The 23,866-nt window shown below is 45.8% G+C and overlaps 1 protein-coding gene across 1 annotated transcript in view; it reads left to right on the forward strand.

The window, feature by feature from the left end:
- CEP192 (centrosomal protein 192) overlaps positions 1–23,866 on the forward strand; it is a 206,263-nt gene that overhangs the window by 30,734 nt on the left and 151,663 nt on the right. The window contains exons 14-17 of the mRNA XM_073329624.1: positions 5,202–5,359; positions 13,912–13,961; positions 15,050–15,182; positions 22,328–22,482. Coding sequence (XP_073185725.1) covers positions 5,202–5,359; positions 13,912–13,961; positions 15,050–15,182; positions 22,328–22,482 — 496 coding nt within the window. The remainder of the gene's footprint in view (positions 1–5,201; positions 5,360–13,911; positions 13,962–15,049; positions 15,183–22,327; positions 22,483–23,866) is intronic.

Below are 23,866 nucleotides of genomic sequence, written 5' to 3' on the forward strand. Positions count from 1 at the left end.
CCAATGGTCTCACTCAGCTGAGATTAGCTTATTGAGATGAATGGGCCACTTAACACGGCTCAGAGCTTCTTATATTTTCAGGATTATCCTTTGCTGGGGAATCTGCACACAGCAAAGGAGTTATTAATAATTAATTTTAATATATGTTATGGCTAAGGCCCTACTTAATTTGTGATACTGTGGAAATTACAGATCCCGCAATATTAAGCATCCTCTACAATTTTGTCAGCTGGGTGGCTGGTGGCCCGAGTCCCGCTGCTGGACTTGGGCGGCTGGTGTCACGAATCCTGCTGCTGACCCCAGGCATTAATGACTGTAATATAGTTGCAGCAAAATGTCTGGGTATCTCCTCCCCCCCCCCAAAAAAAATAAATAAAAAAAATTAGCAGGCATAACATGATGCTTGAGTGTTTAAATTGTTCCAGCAAGTTTTTCGTAAGCAAATAGGTCTTCTCTGGCTTTTCCACATTTCTGTAGAACCTCAGAATTATGAACACTTCGGGATAGTTCCTAACTCTACAATGTTTGTAATTGAACAAAATATTATGGTTGTGCTTTCAGAAGTTTACAACTGAATATTGACTTAATACAGCTTTGAAACTTTACTATGCAGAAGAATAATGCTGCTTTTAACTGTCTTAATTTAAATGAAACAGACACAGAAACATTTTCCTTACCATGTCAAATCTTTTTTTAAATTTTCCTTTCCTTTTTTTATTAGTTTACATTTAACACAGTACTGTACTGTATCTGCTTTTTGGGGGGTGGGGGTGGGTCGTCTCTGCTGCTGCTTGATTGCGTACTTCCGGTTCCAAATTAAGTGTGTGATTGACTGGTCAGTTCATAATATTGGTAAGTGTAACTCTGAAGTTCTACTGTAATAAATAACTGTTATTACTTTTCCATGATTTTCCATGTCTTGTCTGCAACTCAGCTGCAATTATATGACAATCATCCCACAATTCAAGTAGTGCCATAATTATGGTAGAATGCCAGCTCTGCTACTCTTAAGATTGAGAAGTTTTTTTTCTGTTGAAAGGACGACGTTTCTAAATATTCCAAAATTCTAAGATGTATCCGAGTTGTCTTGAAATTTGCTGTGCCTTTGTTAGTTAGTGATGCAAATTTGGGATCATTTGAGCAAGAGGTTCCTGAGATGCAGGAACAGTGTTTTTTGTTTGTTTGTTGTTTTTAAGTTCACAGATTCTCCAGACTTGCTTTGTGAATACCTGGCTTCTAAGATGCTAATTACTTAATGAGACAGGAACAGGAGGATGAGCTGGAAATGAAGTTGGTGTGTGTTTTGAGGGAAATAGTGGGAGGAGAGACCAGTCTTCCTTAGTATACTTAGTTGCTGTAACCATGAGGTAATAAAACTGTCCCGTTCTTGGGATGTAGACTATGTCTGAGACTTCTCTTATTGGCTCTGTTAGCAGTTACAGACTCCAAAAATTTTAAAGCCTGACTGTTACCTCCATTTCAGTACAACAGAGCATACAGAGATAGGGGGAATCACATAACAGGATGGCCTACTGAAGAGAACAATCAAAGAAACCTGGGCTCTATTTCTGGCTCTGCCATTGTACTTCTGGGTAACTTTGGCCAAGTCATTTCACCTCTGTGCCTCAGTTTCCCCATCTCTAAGGGGAAAGTTTCCTTTTTTTGAGATCTACTGATGAAAGACTGCATTGTAAGAACTAGATATTATCATTACTTGTCCACAGGACCATCTGATCTGTACACCTAGGTGATAATTATAACTGCCTAGATTACCACCAACTACTCCCAATAACCGTTCTTCCTGTTTTGTTTTTTTTTTGTTTTTAACATAACCAAACCTTAGTAATTCACCCTTATGGTTGCCTGGTGATAGCTCATTCCTTTCCCGAACATAAAATTCAGCAAGACTCAAAAGTTGTGAAAAACAGGGAATATAAAGTTAATGTATGCTCCCACAAAACTTTAACTGCCTTCTTTTGAGCAGTGTCCTAATATGTCTATAACACATACTTGCTCTCTGCCTTTGTTCTCTCCTGAGCAGGAGCCCCTTACACTCATACCTCCTTGCAGTCCTACACATCTATTGCATTTTACAATTCCATCAATCCCTCTTACAACCATATGATTCCCAGTGGCTATTGCTAGTTGCGAGAGGGGGCATAGCCTGGGCATGTTCTGTAACTCTGTATTTCCTTGGTTTCACAAGTTTATTTTGCTAAACTCTGCAAAGAGCACAAGCTATCACCAGTCAACTTTAACTTGGCATTCACAAATGTTTTTGCCATTTAATAAAAACTTGCTCAGATGTTGTGCATAGGTTACGTTTGAGTAGTTTTCTACAAGGTTTTAATGGTCGTTTTCTCCCCTCACCCCTTCAGGTTTTAACTGAAGAAGAATTAACTCTGCTCTGTAGTGACACCATGCCAAAACAAATGATGATGATTAAAGCATTTTAGTGTTTGTGGAGTCAAAATAGATGAAGTAGCTTTTCAAAGACAAAGCAGACACCAACATTTTTTGATTCATGGTTTTGTGGTACGGCAGGATTAAGCCTTCTGCTGAAGGAAAAAAGACCATTAATCCTTGTAAAGAAAAGAAAATCAAATGTATCCTATTCATAAGATTTCAGTGAGTTTTAAGAGTATATGGGAAGCTTGAAGAATCTGACATGGTGGAGTTTTGGGTGCCCTAATTGCATTTTCATACATTAACATGTTTGGATTTCTTTTAAGTTCCCTGATTTTATAATGGTTTGCTTTGTGAGAACTACAATATCCCTGTTTATGTAGCATCACATAAGTTATTAACTCTCCAACCTTAACTCCATTTTAGCAATGATTGACTGAGACTATTAATAGTACCTTAAATAAGGTCACAAACGTAAGCGTGGTGTAAACAGTTGTACCAATTTAACTAAACTTGTGTCTTAAGCTAGTTCTATTGGTTTAACTCACATTGGTTCAGAGTTAAACTGCTGTAAATCAGGCTCACACAGGTGGTAGGATTTGCACTGGTTTAAAATCTATCTGTAGAGAAGGCCATACATTGTTACAATTTTCAGTTTCATCGTAAGTACAGTTAATTGCCTAGGAAGTATCTCAAATAGGTTTTTCTATACTCTGACAAAAATAATGCGTGTAATGTTTCATCAGTACAACAGGTGTAGTGCCATTACTGGTAGAAATAGCGGAAGCAGTAGCATAGGTGGGTATCGTATATGTACCAACTCATTTTATAATCTTGCTCAGAGTATTATTAAATACAACTGTGGTAAAAATGCAGAGACCTATCTGTGCTACAGCTTCTACTGTTTACTCCTGGGGGAAATTCTGAGTGACTGCGTCTGTAGAATATGCCCACCTCCCCCACATACTTACTGTGATTCTGTGCAGAAAATGGCAGGGAAGCAAAGGGAAACCGCATGGGTGGGGGGCCGGAGCGGGACGACTACGGACACAGTTTTTTGGGGCGGATTGTTCCCCCAAACAGAGGTGAGGCATGGGGGGGGGCTCATGGGGTTATGTGCCGCTGGGCTCCCACTCACCGCCCATTTCTGCAAGCGCAGAGCTGCCCAGCTGAAGGAGGCTGTGTCTGGGCTCCACTGACTCTGCAGCTGAACGCCGCCTCCTGGGTCGTAGTGCCAGTCCAGTTCCCCTTCTGCGTGCTGGGAGCCTTCCTGTTTTCTGTGCAAAAGTGAGTGCCCGCAGTGGGAGAAATGAGGAAAGGAGATGTGGGGGGAAGAGGCAGTGGGGAAGGAAGTGGGGTGGAACAGGGCAAGGGGAGGAGAAAGTGGGAGTAAACGGAGGGGGATGGACATGAAAAGGGAATAGGGGAATCGCAGGGAGGAAGCGGGAGCTCAGCATGCAATGTCGTTTTGGCAGCAGCTGGAGCTCCCCCATTAAGCAGGTCTATCAAGCCTTCACCCTGACAAGCTCTATCCCCTATACCTGGACCCCTCTGAGCCCCCCCCACCAAGACCCCTATCCCACTGATCCCTCAATCAGCTGCACCCAGACCTCCACCCCATCAAACCCCACTCCCCCAGCACCCTGACCCCCCACTGAGCCCCCCAAACCCATACCTCCCCACTGAGCCCATCTTCCCACACCCAGAACCCCTTGCTGAGTACCAACCACCTTCACCTGGATCCCCCTGCAGAGTCCCATTGCGTCTGCACCTGGAACCCCCAACGAGCCCCTATGCATTCAGAGCTACCTGCACTGAGCCGCCCGCACCCAGATTGCACCACACAGAAACCTCTCACTCCATATCTGGATCCCCCCACACTTGGATCCTGCTGGGCTGAGCCTGCCCACCCACACCTGGTGTGCCTGGCACAGAGGGGCAGGGCCCTGGTGTGTTTCTGGAGCAGGCCCAGCCTTTGCACAGGGTCAGGTGCAGCCTCACTGCCAAGTCCCTGTACTGGAGGGAAGTGGGGGCTTGAGGGTGATCGCCCACATAAATACAGCCAGTGGCCTATGCTCCCCACTGCCATGTTGGAGCCACATTTATTTGACAAACAAAATTTGCAGAACTTCAAAATGTGTGCATGTTTTTTATTTTTTTGCATATAATTTTTAGTGTTTTGGTGCAGAATTCCCTTAGGAGTAACCGTTGATGCCACTGGTGGAGGTGCAGTAGTGGTGATTTTTGTGTACTTTGACTGGTGTAGACAAGACCTAGGCCTAAAGGCTTCTACCTGACAACCAGAAGCAAGAGGGTAATTTGAAACTGGGGTAGGAGAATGTTATTTAAAACTTAGATTAAAACCTAATACTATATCTGAAAGACTAAAGGAATAAATACCTCTTTATTTTAATTATTTTAAGCATTTAACAGTGTTTTGTATAGCCAGTCTTTTCACACAGCTACAGTAAAGAGAAACGCATGTAATACATTTTCCTATTTGTCAAAACCACAGATGATTAGCGGGAACTCGGTGACAAGTAGTACCTTGAACTACTTCTTTGGAAGTGATTAGATTTTTAAAGTTGAGTATCCTGTTAATAAGTAGCAGATATTTCTTGCCATTTTAGAATAATCTGTAAATCTATCAGGACTAGGATAGTCAGCAGTGTTCGTACTCGGGGTATAAAGGAAATAAAGACATACTTATATGTCCACAAAGTAAGAGAAACTGTATACTGATTGTGATCAAACTTTGGCTTAAGTAAAGTGTCACTAAAATTATTTTTTTCTAGGGGAGTTACTACACTAATTACAGAAGCTCATCCTGTTTCTGATGGCTTGAAAGAGTCCAACTTAATACAGAGAGGGCACAACCAGAATGCCATCGCTGAGTGTTCAAGTCTCAGTCAAGATACTTCGTTTGACATATTACCAATTGAATACTTGGAAGGTATTTAACTTTTAGAAACTCTTGTACTTAGTGGTCCAGTGTACTTGCATCTTTGTTATGGTGTATTTTGTTTTGGTATAATGTAAATAAGAATAGCTCTTCTCTACTGGCAATCTTTAAGTGACTTGTAGAGAATGGAAATTGAAGTAGTCTTTGGTCTGGGACTTGTTATATTAAGTCTAAATCTGTGGTAAAAAGACAAAGTAACTCTAGGGAGCCAGTGACAAATCTAAGGTCTGATGTCTTACAAACAATGAACTAGAAACAAATCCTGAACACTACTGGGGAAAATTGTGGGTTTCAGTATTCCAGTGGTATAGGTCACTTATTTATCAGGTATGAAACCACAAAATCATATATTTTTATTAGCATGTTTCCTTTTTCCTCTTCCACTCTGACCTGAATTCAGTGACCATTACCTTCAGTTGCACTGACTTCGGGATCTTGCTTTATATCGTCTAAAAACATTTAGTGTAGTTCTTCTTTGAGTGATTGCTCATGTGTATTCTACAATAGGTGTGTGTGCTCACCATGTGCACCGGTGCTGGAAGTTTTCCCCCTAGCAGTACCTGTATGGAGAGCACCCCAGCGACCCCTGGAGTGGCGCTGGCCTGGCGCGCTATAAGGGGAGCTGCGTGCTCCCCTCCCCCTCAGTTCCTTCTTGCCGCCAGTGAAGGTGCGTCAGAACTACTCTGCTCCAGCTTTGCTGTAGCTCATCCCCAGAACTGTTCGTTCATTCAGAGTTAGTACCTGTAGTTAGTTAGCTGTTTAGTTAGTCAGTGAGCCCGGGCCGGGGTATGCCCCGCGCCCCAGGGTTTAAGTCATGTGGCTCTTGTAGGCATTCTATGCCAAGAAGTGACCCGCACGCAGACTGTGCTGTTCGGGAGAAACCCATATCAGCGAAAGGTGCAAGATTTGCAAGTCGTTTAAGCCTCTGACCAAAACAGAAAGGGACATTAGGCTCTGGGCCATCCTGATGGAGTCGGCGCTGACCCCGACTCCGGCACGCTGCTCCGAACTGGTACCCAGCTCTGCAGCGTCGGTACACAGTGACCCTCTGATGCCATCAACCAGTCAGCCCTGCTCCCCGTCCACAGGGCACACCAAGAGGGCCAGGAAGACTCCCTCTTTGCAGTGGCACTGAGGGAAGTCTGGGACAGAGGCTAGGCCCATGTTGGGCAGTCCTTGATCCCCACCGGGCCCCAGACCTCCGACTCACGTTGAGTGGAGTAGCCCAGCCCCTTCAGAACAGGCCTCTCCAGATGTCTGGACGCCATCCACGCCTGAAGCCTCCCAGGCGGCCCGGGACGTTATGTTCATGTTGGTGCCCGGAGCGCTGCCGATGTTGGCCCCACGCTCCAGAGGCAAGCTGCCGCTGGGATCTACGCAGTCGCCTCCGGCCCAGTACCGGCCTCGGTCGAGGGTTCCTGACGCCGTTCACCGCCCAGCGACCGTTCAGGGCAGAGTCCGTGTGGATTGCCCTCGATGCCGACCAGACTGTCTGTCTGGGTTCCATCCATCCAGCACTCTCGGCATCGATCGTCCTCAAAAGGCGAATATTGACGGGACCACAGCAGGTGTCACCAATGGTCCTAGCCTCAGAGAGGGTACCGCAGTCGGTCTCGGCAGTTGTCAATGCCATTCCTGCTCGGATTCCCGCCCCAAGTCTCCACCAAGACATCGCAGCCCTGGGTGTCAATTGCCAGCATCTTGCTGTTGCGGGTCCGCCCATCAAGGCCATATGCGGAGCAGTGGTTACCGTAGGTACTGGTCCTCCATGTCGAGATTGCGGTCCCGTGGCCCATGTGGATCCTGGCACCGCTGCTCCTCCTGGTCCAGAAACAGCAGCAGATCTTACGCCAGCCCAACTTCCATTCATAGCTGTCCTTCAATTGGCCAGGCCAGCCAACCAGAACAGCTGGCCCTGCTGGTGCCAAGGCAGGTGCAGTGGCACTGAGCATTGTGGCTGGCCCAATGGTACCAGTGGGCACCGTGGCCTCTGGCGCAGCCCCCGGTGGGAGCTCGCTTGGCAGCCGGAGCTTCAGAAGCACCGTCGGCCTCCCTCTCCAGACCCCTGAGAAAGGAGTCAGTGGGACGTACGTCCTCTGCACCGTGCTTGGAGTCTGACCAGGTGGTGGACTCTCCGGTGCTGGCCGATACCCAGAGCACAGCATTGACCTCCTTGCCCCATCCGAAGGAGGTGATTGTAGCTCCCCCCCCTCCGCCCCGCAGGAGGACTTCAGGGCCCATCAAGAACTCTTAAAGAGGGTGGCAGCAAGGCTCCACCTCCAGGCAGTGGAGATGGAGGAGCCTTCAGACTTCCTGTTCAATGTGCTATCCCCATCAGCACTGGGTAGGGTGGCCTTGCCTCCCCATGAGGGGGTGGCTAAGATTTCAAATGCCCTGTGGCAAATACCGGCCTCGTTGGCCCCCATCTCTAAGAAGGCGCAATGCAAGTACTTTATATCCACTAAGGGGCATGAGTACTTGTATACCCACCCGGCACCCAACTCCCTTGTGGTTGAGTTGGTCAACCACAGGGAATGGCAGGGTCAGCCATACCTGACCCCAAGAACAAAGACTCTCGGAGACTGGACTCTTTCAGAAGGAAAATTTATTCGGCTTCGAGCTTCCAGTTACGAATGGCAAACCATCAGGCTCTCCTGGGCTGGTATGAATTCAATCTGTGGGGCTCCCTGCCCAAGTTTGAGGACTCCCTCCAGGAGCATGGTAGGAAGGAATTCAAGGTGCTAGGGTGTCCCTGCAGGCAGCCTCGGATGCTGCAGGCACAGCCGCCCGATCCATGGCCTCCACGGTGTGCATGAGATGGGCATCATGGCTCCTGCTCTCTGGACTGTCGAGTGAGGCGCAGTCTTCCATGCAGGATCTCCCATTTGATGGGAAAGCTCTGTTTGCAGCAGAAATGGATACAAGGCTGCATGGCATGAAAGACTCCCGCATGACCCTCCAGACTCTGGGCCTCTCTGTCCTGGCTCTGGCAAAAGCTAAGTTCAAGCCGCAGCGGACTCCTGCCCAGGCCGCCCTCCCGAAGTACGAGGCCTCCCATAAGAAGCTGCGGGACTACAAGAGACACTCTCAGAGGCAGTCTTGGTCTGACCCCCAGCCTGGGTCCCCCAAGGGCAAGCAGGAGGGGAAAAGGCGCTTTTGATGGGACGTTTGTGGGCACCACGGTGGTCCTCATCAGGGATCCACCCCCAATAAAAACTCCCCTTCTCCAACTGGTTGTGTGCTTTCCTCCCAGAATGGTCACAACTACTCTCAGACCGATGGGTCCTCAACACCATTTCCTGGGGTTTCATTCTCCATTTTACTTCCTCCCTGCCCAACTATCCTCGTCTCTCTTGGGGGACCCCTCGCACGAAGCTCTGCTCGAGCAGGAGGTGGGGCAGCTCCTAGGACTAGGAGCGATAGAAGCGGTGCCTGAGGTTCATGGGCAAGGGGTATTACTCCAGTTATTTCCTTATCCCGAAGGCCAAAGGGAGGCCCAGGCCCATCCTGGACCTGTGAGGTCTGAACCAGTACATGGTGAAACTCAAGTTCCACATGGTTTCCCTGGCCTCCATCATCCCCTCCCTGGATCCCGGGGACTGGTACGCTACCCTCGATCTACAGGATGCATACTTCCACATCCATATATTCGAGGGGCCCAGGTGCTTCCTCCATTTTGTGGCAGGATAGAATCACTACCAATTCACAGTCCTCCCATTAGGTCTGTCCCCTGCCCCCAGGGTGTTTACAAAATGCCTGTCAGTGGTAGCGGCCTACCTCAGACGGCGGCGGTTCCAGATATTTCCCTATCTGGACAATTGGCTTGTCAAGGGCACCTCCTGGTTGCAGGTGAGGGATCATGTAGCGCTCCTCCTGTCCACGTGCACCGCCTTGGCCTGTTGGTAAACAACACCAAGTCCATGTTAGTCCCGGTCCAAAGCATAGACTTTATCGGGGCGCTCCTGGACACAGCGTTGGCCAGGGCCTCTCTCCAGACAGATTTGAGACCCTGAAAGGTCTCATCGACTCGATCATAAGGTTCCCCGTGACAACTGCCAGGGTTTTTCTGCAGCTCTTGGGTCACATGTCAGCGTGCATGTACGTGGTCTGTCATGCCAGACTCAGGATGAGGCCCCTCCAGCTCTGGTTGGCCTCGAAGTTTTCCCAGGCCACGGACAGGATGGACAAGGGCCTCACCATGCCGGACTCTGTGATCACCTCCATATGGTGGTGGTCCGCCCCAAACAACATGCTCCAAAGGGTCCTGTTCAGGGATAGGGCCCCGTCGTTGGAGTTGGTGTCTGATGCGTTGGACCTGGCTTGGGGGGCCCATGTGGCGAACTTTCAGACCCAAGGCCTGTGGTTGGCTCAAGACCTGACCCTACATATAAATGTCAAGGAGCTCAGGGTGGTGCGGCTGGCGTGTATGGCCTTCCGCTAGCACCTGGAAGGCAAGGTAGTCAGGGTCCTCACGGGCAACATGGCCTTGATGTTCTATATCAACAGGCAAGGTGGGGCCTGATCCTCTGCCCTCTGCCACGAAGCCCTGAGGCTGTGGGACTTCTGTATAGCCCACAACATCCACCTGAAGGCCTTCCACCTGCTGGGCACCCGGAACAAGAGGGCGGATGCTTGAGCAGGAACTTTTTCTTGCAACACGAGTGGTCCCTCCACCTGGAAGTGTCCCACCAGCTCTTGCAAAGGTGGGGAACTCCCCAGCTGCACCTATTTGCGACTCGGCAGAACCAGTGATGCCCCTGATTCTGCTCCAGGTGGGACCTGGGGAGGGGAGCTCTCTCTGATTCCTTTATCCTGTCCTGGTCAGGCTGGCTTTTCTACACCTTTCCCCTGTTCCCTCTAATCAGCAGAGTCCTGGAGAAGATAAAGACAGACAAGGCCCGGGTCCTCCTGATTGCCCTGGTGTGGCCCAGGCAGCATTGGTATGGGACCCTAATGGGCCTGGCGGTAGCTCTGTCATGGCTGTTGCCGCTCTGCGTGGACCTTCTTTCTCAGGACCAGGGCTGCCTCCTCCATCCCAACCTAGCGGCTCTTCACATCACGGTGTGGCTGCTTAGTGGTTAGGTGGAGAGGAAAGGATGTGCTCAGAACAGGTTCAGCACGTCCTCCTCAATAGTAGACGGCCCTCCACTCACCGTGCTTATTTGGCAAAGTGGTCCCGGTTTTCTAGGTGGGCAGCGGACCAGGGTATCTCCCCTGTGGCCACCCCGATCCAGCTTATCCTTGATTACCTCCTCCACCTGAGGGCCCAGGGCCTGGTGCCCTCGTCACTCAAGATGCACTTGGCAGCCATATCTGCCTTCCATCCGCCGGTGCAAGGGCACACAGTATTTTCCCATGCTATGACTGGCCAGTTCCTTAAGGGTTTGGTTTGTCTTTTTCTGTATTCTAGACTCGCGGTCCCACAGTGGGACCTAAACCTGGTGTTGGCTCGTCTCATGGGGCCCCCGTTTGAACCACTGGCCACATGCTCCTAGTCTCACCTCTCGTGGAAGGTGGCCTTCCTGGTTGCAATCACGTCAGCCAGGCGAGTCTTGGAGCTCAGGGCCCTGATCTCCGAGCCGCCGTACACGGTCTTTCATAAGGACAAGGTCCAGCTCCGCCCACACCCTGCGTTCCTACTGAAGGTGGTCTCCACCTACCACATGGGTCGGGACATTTTTCTACTGTTCCTCTGCCTCAAGCCTCCTGTGTCCAGTGCGGAGCGCTGTCTCCACACGCTCGATGTGCAGTGCGCTCTGGCTTTCTACCTCGAGCGGACTAAGCCATTCAGAAAGTCCTTGCAACTGTTTGTCATCTCGGCTGAGCGCGCAAGGGGCCAGCCGATTTCCACTCAGTGGCTTTCCAGTTGGATCATTTCGTGCATCCGTTCCTGTTACGAGCAGGTGGGTGTTCCCTCGCCACCCATTGTGAGGGCACACTCGACTCAGGTGCTGGCCTCTTCGGCTGCCTTCGTGGCCCACGTCCCCATCCAGGACATTTGTAGGGCTGCCATGTGGTCTTTGGTTCACACGTTCACCTAGCACTGTGTGATTGTCCCTCAAACCAGGGATGATGCCAGGTTTGGTAGGGCTGTCCTCCGTGCTGGAAACTTGTGAACACCTACCCACCTTCAACAGATACAGCTTGGAATCACCTATTGTGGAATACACATGAGCAATCACTTGAAGAAAAGACAGTTACCTTTTCCGTAACTGGTGTTCTTTGAGATGTGTTGCTCATGTCTATTCCACACCCCGCCCTCCTTCCCCTCTGTCGGAGTTGTCTGGCAAGAAGGAACTGAAGGTGGGGGTAGCGTGCAGCTCTCCTTATACCATGCCAGGCAGGCGCCACTCCAGGGGTCGCCGGGGGTGCTCCCCCCACTACGTGTACGTGCTAGGGGAAAAACTTCCAGCACCAGTGCACGTGGCGAGCATGCACACCTATTGTGGAATAGACATGAGCAACACATCTCGAAAAACACCAGTTACGGAAAAGGTAACTTTTTTTTTTCAAATGACATGATACATTAATACCTAAATCCTGTGGTTTGAAATACCAGCTGCTAAAATCATGCTGCCTTGAAATAAGAATAGAGAGTTAAGGGAAATAAGATAGTAATAAGTAACCTGATCTTAAACTGTTGTCAGTATTTTATTAAACTAGCTTTCCAGTAGTTGAGTGCAAATATTAGGAAACCCCAGGGACTCCATAAAATGCTCTCTATTTGTACTTTGGTTCCCCGTCCAAATCCCCCCCTCCCCCCCACCAAACAAAAACCCACAAAAAAAACTGCAAGGAAATTTGCATTCCTCATAGCTGCTGAAGTTCTGTGGGGTAGAAAGGGGTAAGTTTAAATTGGTAGAAGTAAGGTAATTTTATTTTATAAACTACTAAAAATATTTAGTTTAGAACAGCAAGAAATGGTAGGCCAGCTCTTATTAGGAGCACTTTATCCCTATATTTTATGGTTTGATAAGGAGCTTCAGTGTTACTTCTTTGAAGTCCTTTTTGTGATTTCAGTTGGTCTTTACAGTTAAAACTCCCATCAAATATTCTATATAAAGCAACTGTTACAACAACCAAGCTTACATCCATTTTTCAATACCTAGTGTAAAAGAAATTGGCCCAAAAGTTAAAAGCAAGATAGTTTAAACTACAGCCTTTTTTAATTTATATAAACCCTTTTAGAGGTAAGTAGGGAAATTTTAGGGAAATCTTAGAGAAATTTGCTTGTTCTTGGACAGAAAGGAGAAACCTCCTGCAATTTCTTTAATCAGTCTGAACGTTTTCTAACGTAACTAGAATATACACAGATATTGTTATATTTTCAGTAGGGCTGTCAAATGATTAAAAAAATTAATCATGATTAATTGCACTGTAAAACAATATTAATATTTTTAATAAATATTAGTTTATGCATCAATAGTGAGATCTCGTTCCTATATTCCTGTTTCTCCATTCAATGGGAAATAGTAGCTAGTTGCTGTTCAAAAGAATATCAGACTGGAAAAGATGCATCCACTTTAGTGGCCTAATGAAATTAGAAAATAGTTCCTCTTGAACATAAAACACATTTCTTGAGATTTCAGCAGTAGTTGTGGACTAAAATACCCATTCGTATTTTATAGGGAGACGTAACCATTGCAAAAATGCCAAGACAAATTTAACTTGTGTGGTTTTTTGTTTTTGGAACCGGGAAGCTTGCAAAGTTAACTGTCCAGTATTCTTGAATTATTATATTAGGTGATACTAATGCTTTCCGGTAGCATCTCATGATCCACTAGGGCTTGAAACATTTTTGTAGACCAATAAGAATAAATTCTGGATTAGTGAATTTCATGTCAAGTTGTTGGTGGGTGTTTTTTGTTTTTGTTTTTGTTTTCTATTGCAGTGGTACCTAGAGAGCCCACTTGGGGTTCAGGGCTCTAATGTGCTAGGTACTGTACAAAGACAAAAAGAAAGAACCCTCTGCTCACTAAGAGCTTAAAATACAGCAATTGAAACAATGTGCGGGTAATGTATGGAGGAAACACAAGGTAATTGTAAGTGATGAAAGAAATAGTGTGGCTCAGTGGCTAGAACACAGCACTAAGACTCAAAAGACCTGTTATTTCAGTGTCTGCCACTGACACTCTGTGATCTTCAGCACGTCACTTCAGCCCTCTGTTTCCCTCCCATCCTATCTTGTCTAAGTAGATTCTAAGACCTTGGAACAGACATTCTCTTGTTCACTTTGTGCACTGCCACCCACTATGAAGCCCCAATTTCTACTGGGGTATCTTGATATTGGTGTAATAAGAATAATGATCAGAAATACATAATCCCATAAATGTGGATTTTGTCTTTACAGTACCATAAAATAAGCTACTTTAAGTGTGCATAATACTTGACAAACTAAATAACAAGTCCTTGGCCAAAGAAGCTTAGCCTGTTGTAGTTATAATTATTCCTTGTTCGCAAAGAAAGTGTGAATATACAAATTAAGTAGCCTAATATAGGAACAAATTCAAGGTGCTGTTAAATAACACACTTCTTTGTTACAGACTTGTCCACTGGAATATGTTCACTGCCACAAAGTAAAAAGGAAAACCAGGTAAATCTGTTCCATGTGCTGGGAAACAAAAGAACTGATTTTATAAAAAACAAACAAAAAAACACCCCCAAAAAACTGTATTAACATAAATAAGGGGATAAGTTTTCTGTAGAGCGAAACAAACTCTACTGGCTTAGTGTTTTACCTTCTGTGTCCCTTAAATTTGTAACATCCTCCACATTGCAACATAATGCAGAGTACGAAAGGCAGAAATAACTTGCTACTGTCATTTTGCAGCTTTGCCAAATAATGGCTTGATGGCTTTCCCCTTGACCCCTGGAAAAAGGGATATTGATCTTGCAATGAGTTACCCAGATAATTTTATTTTTGTCCTAGGTGGTTTAATCTTTCATTTTAGAGGGGACTACTAATTGCCTTTAAACTCCTAAAAATTGATTCCTTATTCATAAGCCCTATTTGAATTGCATCCAAGAAGTTTTGTCATTTCTGTGTGTTGATAGTCTTACGAGTGAAATTAGAATGAATCATCTGCTTGTTATGGTGGTGGTGTTATCATGTAAATGTATGTGTGTATGTAGATCTCAAAGGTATAGAATTTTTAAAATATTTTTAGTTAACTGGATTCAGCTGAAACAAAATTTCAAAACTAACATTTCAATAATTGTGTGAAGTTCCTCACATGCAACAATTTCAATTGGCTTGGTGTATAAGGCCCACAGGGGCTGGAGTTTTGCTTTAACAGGTCATGAGCCTTGTTCAAGCGAGTCCTTCTGCATGCTTCAATGTAGGATATGGGAGTAACGGATCTTTTTCACATGGAAAACTTCAAGTGCTTAGCTTTCCCTCTAAAAATATTTAAATATGGTTGAGTCAGCCTTTTCCTCTCTACTTTCCAAGCTCCTGTCTTCCTTGTACCTGTCTCTATTACTCTTTCTGGGAATGGCTGCAAGGAGAACACATGGTGCCTCACAACCAGAACTCACGGTGAGGGAATGCAAAGAGAAGGAAGAGTTGTGGTCAAATTACTAAAGAAAGTGACTAACATATGAAGAAGCTGTTTTCACTACTGATTTATTATACAGTAGTTGGGAACTCTTAAGCACTTACATGTTTTAATTTTTTCATAGATTGGTGCACCTGAACCTGGAGAAAAAATTTCACCTTCCACCAACTTAAGTGACCATTTCAGCACAAGTCTTTCAGGTTTCTTAGAAAATGAGAAACTGCTCTCTCTTGCAAGCCTAGAAGGAAACTCAACTGGTACAGTATATTATTTAACTTGTAGCGTGTTTTCATGTATATTGGTTCCAGCAGAACTTTTTTAATGACATGAATCCACTATCACTACTAATCCTGCATGAGAGGAGCATAAACTTGGATGGAAATGAAGTACCTCTAAAATTTAGAAGGCCAGATTTTTCTGAAGTCGTGCTTAAAATGAGTAACTAAACTTCTACAATTAAAGGTACCTTCCCCGAGACACCCTATAGTTGTTAAAATATTGGTGCATAGAGAATTCAATGCTGAACTTGGTATTAATTGACATGATCTTAGCTAGTTAGAAATTAAAAGCTGAACTGTACTCTGTCAGTGCTGTGAAACAAATAGAAGTTTAAGGAGAAAAGCAGTCAACTTATGTAGAGACTAGCAACTCTGGGTAGGGAATACAACTAAAATTAGTTGTCTGTCGTGACAGAACAACTGAACATTTAAGCCTGAGTTGTAGACTTAGAAGTGTACACTTGAAACCTTCTAGTTCTTTATTTCTGTTTGTGTGACTTCTAACCTTATTTGTATATTGCATTAAAAAAAAAGTTAAAAGAAAGTTACTTAAATTGCAGTGTCAGGAGTTTTAAATTTGCAAAAGTTCAGTCAACCTTAATTCTATCGTCTGTTCTGATATGCAATTAAAGACTTGCTTCATCTCAGCATCTCCCACAGTTCTTGAGGTGTGGGCTGGTCTCTTCTCTCTGAAGTTCATGGAGGCAAATCAGAGTTTTGGAGTAGTATCGTCTGGCCACAGCTCCTGCTTGCTTCCAGTTTCTCTGCCTCTGGCAGCGTGCAGAAGGTGATTTTTACAGCTTTCATCTTCATATCTGCTGGCTCCCCTGCACTTCCAGGTATGGCAGAGCAGCCTAAAAAGCACTAAGTGAAATCCAAACAGTGCTCCATTTGTAAGACTGCCCTCCCAGACTTGGCAGATGGTGAGTTGTGCCCAGCCTACACCCAGCATTCTGTCCCTGACTCTGTTCGGTCCCTTGCCTATTAGTCAGACTGGCACACGGGATCCTGTAAATGTAGAAGCAGCCACAACTCCGACACAGGAAAGACGGACCGGAAGTCTAGAGCCTCTCCCTGCTCTGGCCAAGGATGAGGAGGACCATGGTCTGCCAACTCAAGAGGAAAGTTCCAAGGAGCCACTGGAGAACACAGATGGCACATATGAGGGGTCACAATCCCCCTTTCCTCTCTCCCCCCGCCCAGTCCTAAAATGGTTCCTGAGCACTCTTGGAAAAGCAGGGTTCATCAGCTCTCCTCTCCTTCCCAATTTGGCCAGGAGGGTTCTGGAAGTGTTTCCCTCCCTCCCTGGGAATTGGGCAAATGGTTGCCTGCGGTGGATATTCTTCACATTAACTTCCTTGAACTCAGAACAGTCAGAAATGCTTGCGCTCACTTCCTTCCATTGATCAGAGGTATACAAACAAAAGTCATGACAGACAACACCATGTGCACGTACTACATAAATTGTTGGGAGCGCCAGATCATCAGCCCTCTGTGCAGAAGTGCTAAAGCTTTGGAAAGGATGTATTTCCCAAATGTTCTAATATCAGTGACCTATCTACCAGGAGTGCAGAACACAACAACAGTCCATTTGAGTCGCAAGTTCTCATACAACCACAGGTGGGAAATGAACCCAGCAGTACTTGACAACATATTCTGTCAATGGGGGATACAGATGATAGGCTTGTTTGCCACTTATCTGAACAAGAAATGCCTATGCTACTGTTCCAGGGCAGGCCTTGACAGCACTCATTTGGGGATGCTCTCCTCCTTCCATGGAACGAGGTCCTTCTACATGCCTTTCCCCCGTTCCCTCTGCTGTTGAAGGACCTCTTAAAAATAAAAAGAGAAAAAGCAAATGTCATACTGACTGCGTCCACCTGGCACAGCTGGCGGTGTCCACGGATCCCTTTTCAACCCACTCCTTACCTCCTCTTGCGGAACGAAGAACGCACTCTTCATCCCAACCTGCAGATACTCCGGCTCAAGGCCTGATTCCAACACAGCTCCTGCTCTGAGGAGGTACAAGAAGTGTTACTACACAGTAGGAAATCAGCTACCTGTCAAATTTACCGACAAAAGTGGACCAGGTTTCAAGTTTGGTGCAATTCCCAGTCAAATTACCCTGGCATCTGCTACTCTCCCCATGGTTTTAGACAACAAACTGACTCACGAAATCAGGATTATCTCTCCATTCACTCAGTGTACGTCTGATAGCCATCTACAAATAAAGAGATACTATGTTTTCTCTCACTCAACTACAAAGAGGTTGCTCAAGAGCACAGCAAACCTCTTTCCCCAACCTAGACATCCTACTCCAACATGGGACCTGAACTTAATTTTAAAGAGCCTGACTAGATCCTCCTTTGAACCTATGATCACTTGTTCACTCACACCCCTGTCAATGAAAACAGCATGTCTGGTCGCCATCACTTTGATGAGGAGAATAGGGGAGATAGCGGCACTTATTGTGCACCCCTGTTTTCATTTTCTTTAATGACAAGGTTACTCTCAGGCCACACCCAAAGTTCATATCCTAGATGACCTCATCTTTTCACATAAACTAACCAGTTCACCTCCTGACCTTTTATCCTAAAGCTCACTGTGATAAGAAGCCATACTACACATGCTCGGTGTTAGGAGAGCCCTGGCCTTCTGGATAAAAGGCTTTTAGGAAATCTCCTAAGCTCTTCCTTTCCATTGCAGATCCGACTAAAAGTACGGCAATATCAGCCAGAGGCTTTCCAAATGGGTCTCTTAGCGTATTAAACACTGCTATCAGGTTCGCAGTGTAGTATCTCCATCTGGAACTGCACACACTCAAGGAGATTGGTTGCCTCCTCGGTTGCCTTCCTCAAGCATGTCCCAACTTGAAAATCTGCAGAGCAGCCACTTGGGTGTCCATGCAGACCTTTGCATAACACAATGCAGTTACTGGGAACTCTGCTTCTTACACTAGTTTTAGCTGTTCAGTATTATCCAAACAGTCTCAACTCTGAAGCCCCAAACTCCTATCTGGGTACTGCTCAGGAGTCACCTAAACTGGAGCACCCATAGGTATGTGTACCACTGGTTGAGAACTACTGGTGTACATCACCATGGTCTCCAAAGCTTGCAAACATTCGCTTATCTTGATGGTTACCTTGTGAGATAGATCATTATTCCCAAATGTGTACAAATAGGGAATTGAGACTTAGGGAGCCCGAGGCCAGATTATGCGAATGTAACCACTAATTGGAGGTCCTAAGTTGAGACACCTAGTGCCTGACTTTTCAAAGTACTTCAGCATTATATAGCACTAATGTTCAAAGTACTATACAAATATTAATTAATGGGTTAGTACAGGGTTCAGCAACCTATGGCATGCATGCCAAAGATGGCATGCAAACCTATTTTTAATGGCACGCTGCTGCCTGCTGGGTCCCAACCACCAGCCCTGCTCAGGCCAGGACCCCGGCAGGCAGCAGTGTTCCATTAAAAATCTTTCCTGCCCCAGCCTGCTCTTCTCCATGCCTCTGCCCCCCCCCCCTCGCAGGGTGAAGAAGCTTGCTCCTGCCAGCTGCTGCTGCAGGGCAAGCAAGCTCCCCCCTCCCCCGCCTCTTCCCCCAGCGTGCTGGGTTCCTGCTCCTGCTCCTCTTCCTCCCTGCCACCGATCAGCTGATGGCCCTTACATAGGAGGGGGAGAAGCGGAGCCGCAGCGTGCTTGCTGCTCTGGGGAGGAGGCAGAGAAGAGGTTGGGACGGGATCTTGGGGAAGCGGGGTGGAATCAGGGCATATTTTCTCCAGCCCCCTGCTGTGAGCCGCTCTGGACAGGGGGTTGGGAGCACCTCCCCAACTATAGACCCCCAGCCCCCTGCCCTGACCCCTGCATCTCCCCCACACTCCCAGCCCTCTACCCTGACCCTTGCACCCCCCCACACTCCATGCCCTGACTCCTGCACCCTCCTCACACACCGCAGCCCCCTGCCCTGACTCTTGCACTCCCCACATTCCCACCCCCTCCCTGAGCACCAAATGGGAGCTCCTGCACACCCCCCCACCCATAAATTCTCATCTGCACTTCTCGCACCAAATGGGAGCTGCCCAGGTAAGCACTCCATACCCAAATCTCTTGCCCCAACCCTTAGCCCTCTCCCTCATTCTAGCTCCTGACCAGATCCTGCACCCTAACCCTCAGCCTGCTCCTTCACCCACAGCCCTGTGCTCAGTGCACTCCCACCCTTAGCTCAGTGCAGAGAGAGGAAGAGAATGGGCTAGAACCAGGGAGAAGGTAGGTACCTGCTCTATGTGGGCAGGGCCGGGATCCCAGACAGCAGCAGGCTGAGAGGGGCCGGCAGATGGGACTGCAGGCTGAGAGGGGCCAGCAGCTGGCTGGCCGGAGCCAGCGTATGGAACCCCAGACCGGCAGCGGGCTGAGCCACTCAGCCCACTGCCAGTCTGGGGTTCTGGCTGCCAGCCCCTTGCCAGCTGGGGTACCAGCCACAGGCCTTGCTCAGCCTCCTGGTGGCCTAGGTGAATGGAACCTCAGGCTGGCAGCGGGCTGAGCGGGCCAGTGGCGTAAGATCAGCATTTTAATTTAATTTTAAATGAAGCTTCTTAAACATTTTAAAAACGTTATTACTTTACATACAACAATAGTTTAGTTATATAGACTTTTAGAGAGACCTTCTAAAAAAGGTTAAAATGTATTACTGGCATGCGAAACCTTAAATTAAAGTGAATAAATGAAGACTCGGCACACCACTTCTGAAAGGTTGCCGACCCCTGGGTTAGTATATCCCCATTTTACAGATTGAGCGGGAATTGACAAAGGCAGTATGAACTTCCCCAGAGCCACACAGGAGAGTCTGTGGCAGAGTGATTATTAGGACTTTGGACCTCTTGGCTCTTAACTCTAGGCTCATTCGTCTAGGCAATGTTGCTTTACTACCAAAGTTGCTGAGCATTCACATTTTGCATTTGACTTCATTTGCTGGTGTTTAGTGCTCAGCATTTCTGTGGATCAGGCCCCAGGTGTCTCAAGTTGGCCATCCAGAAACAGAGAATTAGAGGCCAACTGTGAAAAGCTTGGTTTAAGTGACTTGTCCAGCTTTTTAGAAGTAAGGATAGAATACAATTCTCCAAGGAGGCATTCTACTGCTTATACATGAGACCATACTTTATTATCCTGCAATCCTTTGTCTTATTCACAGCACACTTTCCAACTTCTGCAGCAGATAAAACGGGGGTCCACAGGCCAAGGCCTCCTTTGACCAAAAGAGCTAATGTGGTCTTTGGATATATAAATAGGGAAATCTTGAGTAGGAATAGAGAGGTTATTTTACCTCAGTATTTGGCACTGCTGCTGGAATACTGTGTTCAATTCGGTGTCCACAATTCAAGAAGGATATTGATAAAATGGAGATGGCCCAGAGAAGAGCCACGAGAATGACTGAAGGGTTAGAAAACATAACTTTTAGTGACAAACAGATTGAGCTCTTTCAGCCTAACTTAACTAAGAAGGTTGAGGTGATTATGATTAGTCTTCAAGCATATACATGGGGAATAAATATTTGATAATGGGCTCTTCAATAAACTGTTGTGATGGTCTCCATCGCTGACTACTTTTAAATCAAGATTGGATGCCTTACAAAATAATTTCTAAAGCATATCTTTTAGAAAGTTCTGTGGCCTGTTATACAGGAGGTCAAACAAGATCATAATGACTCTTCTGACCTCAGAATCTATTAAGCTGTGTGACTACCCTGAGGACTGTCCATTCTGTTCACTGAACGAGAATGGCTCTGTGGGGAGTTTGGGGTGGGTGTGGAATGTAAGTAATGAGTAAAGACTAATGCATACCCACAAAGGGGCAGAGTTGGTTGTACGGCATTCCTAACTGTTTCCATTGTGAAGATAATTTTGCCAGAAAATCTCCAAAGTGTCCAAATCAATTTGAAGACAAACTTTCTTTCGTCTGAAAACAAACTCTTTGCTTAATATCTGTATGCAACTCCTTTAGGAGACTATCTTCTTAAGCATTTTTAGAAAAAATATAGTGTAGCATAAAATGTTCTCATGACTGCAATGAAATAAGAGCAAATCTTAGTGTTAATTTAATACTTAAAATATATTTTGCAACAGTTCTGAAAGTTGTACCTTTGTCATGCCCTAAGATACTGAGTTGCAGTTAGAGTAGCAGACTATATTATCAGCTTTCTAGTAGGAGACCACCCAAGTGTAAAGGGCGTGGGTCTCTTAGGGTATGTCTGCACTGCAATTACACACATATGGCTGGCCTGTGCCAGCTGACTCAGGCTTACGGGGCTTGGGCTGTTTAATTGCAGTGTAGCCATTCAGGCTGGGGCTGCAGCCCAAGTTCTGAGACCTTTCCATCTTGCAGGGTCCTAGAGCCCAGGTTCCAGCTCAAGCCCAAACGTCTATACTGGAACTAAACAACTCCTTAGCATAGGCTTTTTGGTTTGTGAGAGCATTTGAAATTTTAATTTTTCATCCTGATTCAGGAATAGGAAGAATTTCCAAAATTTTTATGAGATAGGAAAACAGTCTCTTAAATTGACAGATGTGCGGCTGTTGATCAACTTTACTAGGTTTCAATTTTGACCATTTTTATTTAAAAAAAGGCTTTGTACTATAATTAGCTTACATTTCAAAATACTGTAAAAGTTTATAATTCATTTTGTTTAGAAAATGTTAAAACATCTTGTTGAAACAACTTTGAAACTTTTTTCAAATTTTTTGAGTTGAGAATCTGATAACCAATCCCTTCCTGCAAAATTTTTGTTTTGAGTAATTGGCATTTTTCAATGAAAAGACATTTTATATAAAAAAAAAAAAATCCTGATTAGCTGTACTTTGCAGATCCAGGTCCAGTTGCTTGCTTCACCAGTTTTCTTGTGTAACATTTGGGTAAGTCATAGTCTCTTTGCCTCAGTTCTCTGTTGATAACATGGGGACAATAATAATTCCCTGCCTCATTATGGTGTTGTGATTTTCAGTACATTGGGTATTATGAGGTGCACCGATGCTATGGTAATGGGGGTAATTTTTATCGCGTGCGCGCGTTCTCCTTTAATATATCTATAGCAATGCAAACTTTAAATGCATTTTCTCTATATCAATAGATGACGATATTGATGATGAAGAGTTCTGTGACAACCAACTAGAAGCCTATTTCAAGCAGCTGGTGCCACCAGAAGTGCCAAGAGGTGATTGTGAAAGACAGCAACTTTCAGAATATAGTACAGCATTGAAGCTGTCTGAAAATAGATTAAAACAGGTAAGCCAAAGGCATAATTCCAGGCTCCATATGCTTAAAGGCTTTTTAAATCTGTGTGGTAATTGACTGTTAGTGCTCTTTTTAGCACATGTTAGGTTTTCACCTCTTCCAGCAGACCAGACTTTTTCAGAAATAGTCCTTCAATAAAAGGAGGATTTGTCTTCAGTATATTAATGTAAAGGCCTAATACAAAAATATAAATTAATAGTTTTGTTCTAAATTTATGTCTTGTTTCCGCCTCCATTTAGGTTTCCCTTCAAGAGAAAAAGATACAAAAGGGGCAAGCAGCCTGCTAGTCAGACTCTCCTGCTTCGCTTGCTTGCTTTCTCTTCCTAGTGCATAGAGCTAAGAGCAGATGCAGTAGTCAGTTATACTAGTTCCTCTATGTACAGGATTGTGGCAGGGAAGGGGAGTTCACTCAGGCTATGGCTACACTAGAGAGCTTACAGCAGCGCAGCTGTACCAATGCAGCTGTGCCACTGTAGTTCTCTAGTGTAGCTGCTGAGTCAATGGGAGAAGCTCTCCTGCTGACATAGCGCTGTCCACTTTGGAGCTTGTGTGATAAATGAAGTGTGGGGCGGGAAGGGGTGGGGTAGCTCCCTTTGATGGACAGCCAACCAGTTAGCTGAGAGATCTTTCTTGGTAGCTGTTCTCTACTTGCTTTACCTGTAAAGGGTTAAAAACTCCCGCAGGTTTTAAAAAAAAAAAAAAAAAAAGTGTGGGCACCTGACCAAAAGAGCCAATGGGAAGGCTAGAACTTCTTAAAATTGGGAAAGAAACTTTTCCCTTTGTCTGTTGTTCTCTCTGGGCTGAAGAGACAGGGTAGCAGGAATGCTGTGTAAAGTTTAAACCAGATATGAAAATAATCAGATCATATCTAGAACTAATTTTAACAACCCAAATATGTAAGTAAATTAGGAATGTTTCGGAAGACGCGATTAGGTTTATTTCTGTTTGTTTTTTAAGGATTGTGAACTCCTTTGTGCTAACCCCGAGTGTTTTTGTTTGCTTGTAACGTTTAAGCTAACTCCAAAGAAAGCTATTTTGGGTGCTTAATTTTTGGAATTGCTCTTTTAAAATAGAGCAAAAGCCTAAGTTCCAGATATATTTTCTTCCTTTTTGTTTTTAATAAAATTTACCTTTTTTAAGAACAGGATTGGATTTTCCTAAGAGGCTTGTGCATGTTGTTTGATTTGCTGGTAGCGACAGCTAATGCTTCTTTGAGTGCTTGCTCATCTCAATTCCAGTTGTGTGTGTGAGTGCGCCGCGTGCACGGCTGTCTGAAGTTTTTGCCTCGCAGCTACCTGTTGGACCGGCTATGGACCCCCCTGAAGTGGTGCCAGTATGGCGCTCTATGTACAACCTGCCGGCCCGACCCCCCCTT

Source organism: Lepidochelys kempii, chromosome 2 (genome assembly GCF_965140265.1).
Source record: "Lepidochelys kempii isolate rLepKem1 chromosome 2, rLepKem1.hap2, whole genome shotgun sequence".
NCBI lineage: Eukaryota > Metazoa > Chordata > Testudines > Cheloniidae > Lepidochelys > Lepidochelys kempii.